Source organism: Vanessa tameamea, chromosome 29 (assembly GCF_037043105.1).
Source record: "Vanessa tameamea isolate UH-Manoa-2023 chromosome 29, ilVanTame1 primary haplotype, whole genome shotgun sequence".
Classification (NCBI taxonomy): Eukaryota; Metazoa; Arthropoda; class Insecta; order Lepidoptera; family Nymphalidae; genus Vanessa; species Vanessa tameamea.
Genome location: NC_087337.1, coordinates 2,701,533 through 2,713,485, shown reverse-complemented (window position 1 = coordinate 2,713,485; position 11,953 = coordinate 2,701,533). Strand labels below are relative to the sequence as shown.

General features: G+C 35.7%; 2 protein-coding genes across 2 annotated transcripts; both read right to left on the bottom strand.

Moving 5' to 3' along the window:
- Positions 1-2,492: 2,492 nt before the first annotated feature.
- On the bottom strand, positions 2,493-10,977 carry LOC113395263 (uncharacterized). Its single transcript, XM_064219790.1, has 8 exons — positions 10,788-10,977; positions 9,921-10,076; positions 9,112-9,237; positions 8,374-8,537; positions 7,587-7,742; positions 3,790-3,917; positions 3,567-3,673; positions 2,493-2,845 (listed from the first exon to the last, which is right to left on the bottom strand). Exons 1-8 carry the CDS (start codon positions 10,917-10,919, stop codon positions 2,681-2,683), a joined length of 1,134 nt encoding a protein of 377 aa, XP_064075860.1. The 5' UTR covers positions 10,920-10,977; the 3' UTR covers positions 2,493-2,680.
- On the bottom strand, positions 5,565-6,781 carry LOC135194382 (ubiquitin-associated domain-containing protein 1). Its single transcript, XM_064219789.1, has one exon. It carries the CDS (start codon positions 6,729-6,731, stop codon positions 5,586-5,588), a length of 1,146 nt encoding a protein of 381 aa, XP_064075859.1. The 5' UTR covers positions 6,732-6,781; the 3' UTR covers positions 5,565-5,585.
- Positions 10,978-11,953: the final 976 nt, after the last annotated feature.

Below are 11,953 nucleotides of genomic sequence, written 5' to 3'. Positions count from 1 at the left end.
CAGATAATACATCTATTTCAATTAAAAACTTTTATTCGGAACCACGTACAAAAAAAATAATATATTTTCTATGTTACGTAATAATTTAGTTAAAAACAATTAAATCAACGTAAGGTAAATTTCGTAAACATAAAAAAAATATTGTCGCTATATTTTTGTTAGCATGCCATCTGGGATATAGGATCCGTACGTGTTATACATAAATATTCCACTGAACTCCCTTAGTTCCGATACCGAATACCATTCATAACGCCATTTTTTCACAAATCCATAATGGATATCACATATTATTAACATAGATCTCGACCGATTAAGCCACATCAATTAAAGATCAAAGTTGTGAATTTATCTCTATTCCTGCCTTTGAAATAGGCTATAGTTATGATAGACGAGTTGTGAGCACCCATAGGCAGTGGTGGGGGTAAGTTTGCGCATGTACTCTTTCAGCCAAATAACAGTAGCTAACGAAAAGTCAAGACTCAAGTATCCAATAGGCGACGAGCATCGTCTAATGGACCAATCGCGAGCAGCCTCGGCGCCCCGACTCCTTCATTAATACAAAGAGACCTGAAATACTACTGCGCAAGTCAAGATTGTGCTAACGACTCATGCCTCTCACTATAAGTTTCATAAACCTAGATAGTACGCTTACAGAAAGAAAAGAAAAAAAAAATTGGATAAAAGTATTTACGAACATTATATTTAAAGAAAGAGTAGTATAAATTGAATTATTCCATGATATATACAAAAAATATTAATATTAAAACCTACTTTTCCATACAACCCAAACGTTCCACCGACAATCATTCATCCTAACATTTTTTATATGATTTACAATTATAATAAAAAAATGTATTCATACATTTTATTTGTAAAGATTTTTTTATTCAATTTACTGTTTTATTCCAACAATAACGGTCGTACTTGTAAATTGTATGTTGATGTGTGATGCTGTCCCCTTCTTTCGAATGTCTAATCAATTATGACGGAAAGAGCGTCGAGAGTTCGTGTTTAACTTGACAATCGGTGCAAAGCGTTACAAAGTAAGGCCGTTAGTCCTTAAAATGAATTTATTTCAATATGGCTGGTCTGACAAACTGACTAAGATTTCGATGTTCCTCAATGATATATGTAAATATTAAAACTTTTTGAACTGAAATTTCCGCTTTTAATTGTACGTATTTAAAGCAGACACGATAAAAGTTAAACAATACCTGTAAGTTTAGTGACTTACGGGACAGGGGAATGATAAATTTAAGGTAAACAATGTAAATACATGTTATTTTTTGTTAAAATTAATCGTGAGTGTAAACTTTAAACCAAGCGCAAATATAAAACTCCGTTGCTCAATCTAATACAACATTATACGCGAATATATTGCATTTGCGCGAATTACCTCTTCCATTTTCAATCAGGCGCTTATCTGCGCAAACTAGTTTGCACACGTAAGCGCGATATATGCACGAGTAAACGTTATGTATGTGCAATTATGTGATTGATTAAATTTCATCAAAGAAATAGAAGTTACGCTGTTTTATTACTTTTTAAGTTTGAAGTTATCGTTATGTATACTATACTATGTTTTTGAAATAAAATTTTATATTGTGTGACTAAAAAGTCGTGTTTTTTTACACAACGCACCCTGTTTTATCCTGTTTTACTGATGTATATTTTCTTTTTATTAGTACTCGATATTTAATAACCGATGGGATTTAAATTTCTAATTTGAAAAAAAGACTAACTTTTCCACAAACGCTGTAACAGCTGATGTTTTCTATAGAAATTTTCATCCCGAATTTCAAACTCTTGGGTGATGAATTGGAAACATTTTAACTTATGTCTTTTACTAATAAGCAGATGAATACATAGCAATTTCCATATTCCTTCCGTTCTGTTGTGTGCAACACACCCTTCTCTTTTATATCTCCGAGAAGACCTGGGACCAGTGGTGTAGCTAGGTGGGCAAGGGCCCCGGTGCATAGAAAAATAATCGGGCCCTCACCACCTCTTTCCACCGCCTCTTTAACTTATATTGCAGATCAAAATTATAGAATACAGGATACAATGAGTTGAACTTACCTTTTGTAGGCTAATCCTTACGACCAAAGCTCTTTTTAAAGCTTAGATTAGAGAGCCCCCTGAGCTCCGGGGCCCTGGTGCACTGCACCACCTGGATCTACGATAACTGCCACTGCCTGGGGCCGGATTTAAAGGTTTGGAACACTTGGGACAACAACGAAGTAGAGAACCTGCATATTGTTTACGCGGCTCACAGTCGAGTGAATTGGTAGACATCGTCAAGTAAAGAAAAAGCGTTACGCCCCCTTCAGCCTCGAATGAAAGAGATAAGACATTGATTGGTAAGAGTGAAAGAGAAAAATAATGTTCGAATTTCAAAATGGGTTATGATTGGGGAATGGATTGATCTAGAAAGAAAATAAATCCATTGTCATTTTTTGAAAGAATAAAATATATTACGTATAAAAGCTATTTTTATTTCCGAAATCTAACTTGTACATGTTTATCTGACACACAGGAGTTAATATAAAATACACAGTCTTTTTTCTAGCAAAATCTTTATCTTCAGCCATCTTTTATTATCATATTATGATTGTTACTTAGTATAATAATATGATTTTACTGGTACTTAAGACGGTTTGTATGTATCAAAGCCTTTTATTTATTTATACATTTTAAAGTTAGTCTGCAATTTTGTGTTGAGAGTTCCTCGTATAAATCGCTTGTCAACTTTTCTTCCTGTAGCCGCTATTTCTATGATAGGATGTGAGTTGAGCGGAGAGCCCAACGTACGGATAACCTCATATGTCGAACATGGGCGGATGATCTGCTGGAAATAATAAATTATGGGACAAAATATCACATGATATTATTATATATGTACTGGTGGTATTATTTCACTTATTTATTATACTTATTATTTCACTTGGTGGTAGGGCTTTGTGCAAGCCCGTCTGGGTAGGTACCACCCACTGATCAGATATTCTAGGGCCAAACAGCAACGCAGTATTGTTGTGTTCCGGTTGGAGGGCGAGTGAGCCAGTGTAACTATAGGCACAAGGGACGTAACATCTTAGTTCCTAAGGTTGGTGGCGCATTGGTGATGTAAGGAATCGTTAATATTTCTTACAACGCCATTGTCTATGAGCTGTGGTGACCACTTACCATCAGGTGGCCCATTTGCTCGTCCGCCTACCGATATCATAAAAAAAAATACAGTGAGTTAAGATTCTGGAAAGACGAATTGATTGTCATAGATATTACTTCCAGACAATTTTTTTCAACAGAAATCGGGTATTCTGAATTTACAAGCTTAGCAAGCATTAACTTATATATACCCACAAGCACCGCACGTGCTCCTTGGTCCAATTAAATAACGCGCGCTTCCCTGGATGAGTGTTACATACTTCCGTCCCTTTTCAAAAAATACTTCTACAGATTGCAGAAAAGCGAGAGGAATAATGTTACAGATAAAATAGATATATAGGTATAAATAAAATTAGTGATATTAGTTTTTTTTTAGTTTTAAAAAAACATATTATAATTACCCTTCCGAATACAACATTTTTTAAATCAAATTGTGGCAAAGGCTTGAACGTTATGTTAAACACTCCACACACGAGTTCGTCTGACATCACGCGCATCGAGAGCAACCCTGGAAAGTAAAAAAGATATTTCTTTATTTTTTTTAAAAAGTCAACAGACTAGCCCTGGTGTGCATAAAATTTACAATAACAAATATAAAGCAAATATTTATTAAACTGAACGCGCCTGGCATGGAATGTGAGAAATGATAGTTCTCAGCGGTGATGGGTCGCACTCGACCGCGCTGAGCGTAACATCCGAATCCGTTGTTATGCACCACATCACCACCGCTCCAATACAAGCCCGGAACTTTCCTGTTAACAGAATACATTATAGTCCGCGCGCTTTGGGAATGGGGCGGGACTTTGTCAAAGTATATCGAATCAGTTCTCGAGTGAAGGAGCGTCAGCGTAGATTCTGAAGAATAATTATTATCAGACTCAGGCAAAGTCAGACCGCGCCTGTCTCAGCTCCAAAAGGTCGGATTTCATTCCAAACGCGCGCAGATAATATTCAGTTCTATTCTTTGTGTATATGAGTCGACTCGATCAATTTATAAATTCGCCGGAAAAGTCCGGCATCATTAATTTCCGATCGTATCGAGCATTGAGTATCAAAGTTACTTTATAGAATAGCGTGGCAATTTTCTCTATCCATACTAATATTATAAGTGCAATGCAATGAAGGCATATTATTCGATACAAGATTATATAAATGATAAACAAGCGTGGAGTTAATGCTTGTTGACTTCCAGGCAGGATATATTACATAATTGTATTTAACTAACATGATTGTATTTTTAGATGATTGCAAAAGTAACTACTGAGTTTCCTGCCGGTTCTTCTCGGTAGAATCTACATTCCGAACCGGTGGTAGCTTTACTTAATATAGTTTGTTAAATGACGATTCAAAAGTGCTTGTAAAAGCCTACTTGAATAAAGTTTATTTTGATTGATTTATTGATTGCAAATGTTGCTCTATCAGTCTGTTACGTTCTCAGGATAACTGACCACTGAACCGATTTTTGTGAAATTTGCTACAAAGCAAACTTAAATCAAAAGGACGTTTATAGGTTTCTTTTTTTCAGTTTTAATGTACTGGCTTACTCATCCTTCAAACTGGACCACAATGAGACTAAGTATTACTGATTGGTTGAAGAATATTCAAATACATTTCAAAACATTAAAAATATTAACCTTACCCTGTATTTACATATTAGAAATTTACAAATTCGTTAAAAACAATAAAAAAAATATAAATATAATTTTGAAATTACAACATCAAAACTGAAACTTCACCAATCGGGCACACATGCTATGTGCATAAAAATTTTTAATAAATTGCCGGAAGTATTTAAGCAAAATATAAATGAACCAAGTTACCCAAATAAGTTAAAATAAATTCTTAAAAAAAAATGCTATTACACACTCGAGGAATATCTGACAGATAAAATTGTGATAAAACGTCCGTCTCTCTAACATTTGCTATGCCCTAGCAGGGTTTATTTCAAGTAAACTAAAGTTTAATTGTATGTGTGAGCATGAAACTGCAAATAAAATAAATAAATAAAATAAATATGTGATTAGTGGGTGGTACCTACCCATTACCCGACAGGATTGAACAAAGCCCTAGCTCCAAGTAAATCTTGAAATATTTAAATAGATGTTAACTCGGTTACTAGTCGGAGGTAATTAGTTCGTAGTCGAAATTATAAATGGAAATTATTAAGATCACATTTATTGCAGTTACGCACTCATGTGTGAGCATGCCGCGCATGTTGGTGACGCCAATGTTTTTGTTCTATTAGTCCTATGACTCAACGCAGCTAAAGAAGATTTAACTTCAAAAATAGATTAACTTGTATTAGTTGATAATCAATAAAAAGTTTCATAATATTGATAGGAAAACTTTGATTAGTGATTTATTAAACGTACATTTCGGAATATCATAAAATAATTTCCAAAACAAAGTAAGATTGAAGTTCACGGCTTCTTTTGCTTTGATGTTGAAGGCTTTGAAGCCTCTTGTCTTTCTGAAAACTGGTTCACAGCGTAGCAGTATTTTTCTGAATGATAAGTCCTCGATATCTGTGATAGCAACGGACTCCCGTGAGGAGAGTTCAACCAAAGGGACGCGTTACCCGTTTGGCCGACCATAGCTATGAACGCGATCAGCATTCTCGTATTCAGAAGGCCACGTTGAATTTGTGGTTGTTTTAATAAAGTCTGGAGGATGGAACCATCTGGCAAACCGTTAATTAATTCAAAGACACTTGACCCCCGTTCACCGATCAGCCAAGACGCAGCAGCTGGTATATTAGATCCTGTAGACCGGAGAGCTAAATCAGATTCTTCTAATGAAAAACCAAGGTCTTTTAGCGCAGCGATAGATTCAGGGTTCGGTGGCTCCATAATCCTCGTTCTCCACAAACGGAACTTCTCCAGGAACCGTCGCAAGTACTCGGCTCGTTTATACAGTTCGTCTCCGACTACCGGTGCTGTTGAAGCGCCTTCCGATTCGGGAACGTTGAGCCTGGCTGCTATTTCTTCAGGGGTTATAACTTGAACAAGAATTTGCTGATTTCGTAGAGGCTCGTCCAAAGCTGCGGAAAGTTGTGCTAATGTCAATTCGTAATTTCTGCCAGCCGCTGCTAATCTCGCTCCAGCTTCTACTAATGATATCAGAATTTTCCTCAATTCGTACGACAGTTCATTGGTCGAAAGTAAAGATTGTAGATTTGGTTGTCGAACGGTGTTTTGAGGAGTAGGTAGTGAAGCGGTGGCGGCCATGATGGCTCCATTTTGCGGAGCCCTGACCGCTCCCAAATCCCATAGAGTTCCAGCTTCAGGAACGCGTCTCTCTATTAACAGCAGCTCTTCGTACATGGCGATTTGTTCCTGCCCGAGTGTTAAGAAATCGTGTAGAGTTGTTGTGTCACAAACACGTACGATTTTATACCGACCGGTTCCGTTTTCGCCGGTCGGATAGAAGTAATCAATGGAACGATTCTTTACATCTTCAATGAGAGTGTCTTCTGGGAAGTAGGTAGTGAACATCTGGCCCTCGGGGCTGACGATTTTTACGAATATATCGCTGTTACCAGTCATAGCCGAGTCCGAGACTAGCATTTTGTTGCTGTAGCTGTTTTAATTAAATGTATTCGGTGACAATAAGTATTAGGAAAAGGAATATGCTTGTGAAAAATAACATAAGGCACAAAATAAGTTTTATCATAATTTTACGTCATTTTCGGTTTCATTTGTCATTTTTGACGTTTTTGTCATTGTTTGAAAAGAGGTTATATACGTTTGAAAAATTAAATTAAATTTAATTCTGCTTTATTTCAGCCAAACAGTATAGAAAAGAAAGTATTATATAAAAAGTCTTTTTGGGACCCAATTAAAAATCTCCCTTTGCCTTTTATGAAAACGAACGTGGACTGTCGAGCGTTGGACGAAAACTTGGTCACCCGGCAGTAAATACCTCAAAGTTGTGTTGTATCGCATGTGCCCAAATTTAGGACACTTTTTTCTTGCGTTTTTTTTTATCTTTTATGTATATAGACGTTTTTATTAAAGACTAAAACACAAAATAATCTATCATTTAATAAGGTGGCTGAATTCGGAGATACCTTGGGCTAAAACTTCAGAGCATAAAACAAATAAAAAATAGAAATTCCAAGAATAACAATGACTGAATTAAAATTACTTGCTTGTGGTAATTAACAACTTTAAAAAGCCCATATACTGACAGCATATTAACAACCTAGCATTTGCATTTGATATCATTTAAATTCGATTGCGATAAAGTAACAATTTGTCAGTAGAATCGAACTAAAAACTGACAAATTTCCATAAAACTCCACAAATCCACTCACTTATCGAATGGATTTCCAAAAAATCTTAGTTCTCATCTACGTTCCATAAAAGTCCAGTTTAGATATCTGTGAAATAAGTTGGTCAGTCATTTTGAAAGGAGATTACCTGAAAAATTGCGTGCCAACGTAACCATACCCCAAGCCGTCTCCGTCTAGCAGTTCCAGGAATAGTTGACAGGTAGCGGGACACACATCCACGAATAGTTCCACAATCATCGTCCCGATAATTGCGGCGTCACGCATTCGTAACGTTATATTCGCTCTACGATATTAACGATAAATATATAATTCAAATTAAACACTATTTCAAAACAAATTAATATGCACTAAAAAGTTAAAAAAATAATCGCGATTTCTTCTACAACATAATAACAAACTTACTTTTTCTACGCATCAATATGTAGATACGATCTATGTGTTTAGTAAGTAAGTGAAATTAAATGAAACACAATATTAGAAAGTCAATTTTTGACAAATATGTTGATTTCAATTTTATACAAGGATAATGCGACCCATTTAAACTGTAAGCCGTTACACAAAACGCTTTATGCTATGACATAACTTTTTAAAATAGTCGGATAACATTCATTCGCATTGCACATTGCAACTTATCAATAGAAATCGGTGGGGCTATTACGGTTATAGCGTAGCAATTGTTGCTGTCAAATCTTGTTACGGATTGATAAATGTTACAGTCGATATATCAGAATTATGGAATATTATGCTATTGCAAGGTCCATAACACTATTTTGATTTGATTTGATATCACCGCAACAAATATTTAATAACGACAGTTGCTAAGCTATAGCCGTAATAACGCTGTTAAAGAATGATCACATGGATGTTTCTCATACAAATATTACTTTTTATATATTAAGAAATTAGAAATTAACCGAGGCCGTTCTACTTCATTCGATGCTTTAAAAGCGACGTCTTCAATCGTCTCGAGTTGTTGAACAGGAAAAAGGATAAATTGATTCTTCGACATACGAATGATATCCTGTTTATTGCGCGTCCATGCTTTATTTAGAGCAGTCGTTGGTACCACCCGAGCGTTCTGGTGATTTGAACGAATCACATCAACAAATACAATCAAATATTTTATTACAGGTAGGCCCTACTTGGCAGATTTGCATTAAATACATAAAGGTTTCCTCACGATGAAGAATTAAACACATTTAAACACACGAAATATCAGTGATGCTAGGGGAAATGAGTGAATATGCAATCAAATTTATGAAGTCAGGATTTAACCTTTAGAAATTACTATTCGTGACTTTAAGTAGCAAATCTGGACACGCGGAAGCGTGTCAAGCCAAGTTCAAATAAAATAACTGGCGAGCAGCACCATGTGTAATATTACACGAACCATTTGGAGCCACTTTTGACCTCATAACTCAAAATCTATTTCATAAGTATATTCGGCAACGCATCTGCTAGCCCCCTGGTGTTGCTGGATGTCCATGGGCGGTGGTAGTCACTTTCCATCAGATGATAAAAAAATGTAGTCCATGTCCTTCCTTGAAGTTCAACTTGTTTTATACCAAATATAATCAAATTCGGCACATTCGTGAAAGCGTTACAGACAGAGTTACGAATTTATAATATTAGCATAGATTGTATTTACTAACAGTCTCCTTAATACGTTTGTATATTTCCTTGTTCTCACGGTTAACTACTTCGTACATACGGACTCTATGGTAGTGGTACTGGTTTCTCAGTGACGTCGGCTTCGACCAGTGGCTATCCAGCCAGCCCTGTGGAATTGCAGCTGTGACAAATTTTATTACAGATACATACATACAAATACTTTTCTACAGGTCATCGTTTGTTTGTATGTGTGTGTACGTGTAGAGTTCACAACGATGATTGATATACAAGCAGTCAAATCTGCTGGCGATCAGGACAATCATGTTGATCGATTCATAATTTGAGACGTGAAGCGTAACAAACACACAAACTTTTTCATTTCTAATATTAGTTTGGATAGAACGTAGATATGTACAGCGCAGCGAACGAATTATCATTTGGATTGTCTGAAATTATACACGTGACCTTGAGATCTGTATCCTAAGCGTGGGGAATCAATGGGGTAGTTTATTTACCTGAAGTACCACCCACTCATCACTTACACTACCGCCTAACAGCAATACTTGGTATTGTTGTATTACGGGTTGAAGACTGGGTAGCCAATGTAACTACTGGCAAATTCCTTATGCCTGTAGTCACATTGGCTTACTTACCTCACTCACCTTCTACATATCATTTTACTGCATAACATTTTAGTTTTCAAGGTCGGTGGCTAGTAAGGATTGTTAATGATGGTGACCACTTACCATTACCAGTCAGCCTTCATATTTCATAAAAGAAATATATCATAATTTCGTTACACACAGAAATCTTTATAATATACGCCTCATTATTGAAATATATAACTCACGCCATTCAAATAAGCCTTGACGATGGCGAATAATATTCTAATGTTGTCCAGATATATCTTCTGTATTCGATGTTTCCAGTCGCGTAGGGAGCGGTACATCTGTAACTCGTTGTAATACGGCGATGAAGAGTCAACAATGGCACGCACACGAGCTTCCTGATATTAAAATATCATTACTACCTTAGTTTTGAACAAAAAGAGGAGAATTTCTCTGTTTTCCTATTCTAGTACCACTTATGTACCACATATTATAACGCCAAACAGTAATACTCTCTATTGTTCTTATGGTTTGAAGGATGAGGCAGAGTAATTACAGGCACAAGGGATATAACTCAGTTCTCAAGGTTGGTGGCGCACTGGTGTTAAGAAATTTCGACACAATGGTAACCACTTTACATCGTGTGCCTCATTTGCCATCAATAACCATAAAGATCTGGCGATATTGGCCAGGGCACTTAAAAGGGACCAGTCTGCTGCGTGACACATATACCGCAAAAGTTTGTACTCGAACACAATGGCAATGTCTATTCACGAAATATGATGGACTACGAATGACTAATCCAGCATGACTGCATCTCTACAGTTCAGGCGCACCATCAACGTTTACGTCCTTTTCGAGATACGGTATTGTTTTGCCAACTTCGAAACTTTGGGCTACTACCTGCAGCCTTATGATTTAGCAAATAGGGTCGGCCGTCAGTTGCTACGCATTAAATTAGCCTTTCTATGGACCTTCCTTCATACCAAATTTAATCAAATTCGTTTCAGTGGTTTGATCGTGTTAGAGAAACAGACAGACAGAGTTATTTTCACATTTATAATATTAATAGGTATAGATTATTGTAATGATAATGTTAAGACCTTCACCTTCTTTGTTCGCTTTTTAATTTTATTTCGACGCAATAAAGTTTCGTCTATTTCCGGGGGTGGCGAGCCGTAATCATTGCCCACAGAGTCTCTGGACCGCACCTTCTTCAAGATCACACCCATTAAAGTCATTTTGTATATTTACTAACAATAATGTACCAATAAAGATATTTCTACGAGAATTTTGTGATTTGATATGAATTTATAAAATCTATAAAGCTAAGATATAATGACGGCGATGTTATATGCAATCAAAATTAAAAATAAGAAAGGTGACCTTGACGGAATTTAACGAGATTCAAAATGGCGTCGCTACTATTAACCTCACTCGCACGCTTTCGCATGAGATAGAGCGTGTGCAAGCGAGAAGTAAATAGAGGCGACGCCATTTTGAATTTCATTCTTTTCTGCATGGTTATTAGTTTTTGACAGGACAATCTACGATCGTTTGATATTTTTTATGCGGGAAATGATGACACAATAAGGAAATAATCATTTAATTAAAAAAAAGTTCGGGTTCCATCACAGGATACTAATTATTGTAAAAAAAACAGCATTGTAAATCTTAGTTAATCTGTTGTGTTGTGTTTCTTCTCGCTGGAAGCTGTTTTCCGAACCGGTGGTAGAATTTAAATATTGACGATTCAAAAACGCTTCATTGTGAAGTTTACATGTGCGATATTTGGATACGTTATTTCGTGAATACATTTTTTGTTGTCGATCATGGTCGCAATGAAACTCGTAGTTTGATGTATTTCGGTGCATTGGAACCTGTCTTGAACTTGGATGCGGTATAATTTTGTTACATAGAACTCAATAAAACTTTAGTGTGCGCTAAACGCAGCGTTATTAAACCCTAATAATACATTCATTGATAGATTTTTTGATAATCAAAAAGCAAGTGTAACGCTTCTTTTTAAAAAAAAACATGACTTGATTCTTTTATATATCTTAAAGTTTTAATCTCATTTCTTTATGAATTATTATTTATTAATGAATCAGATTAAGTCCGTCCTTAAAATAGTAAAGCGAATTAATGATTACTATCAAATTATATTTGTATATATTATATAAGTTTTTGTTTTTTTTATATGGTTTTTCAACAATGTTTGCACTTATTAAAATAATATAACATTAACATACACAGAATATAGTTAAATAAGAAC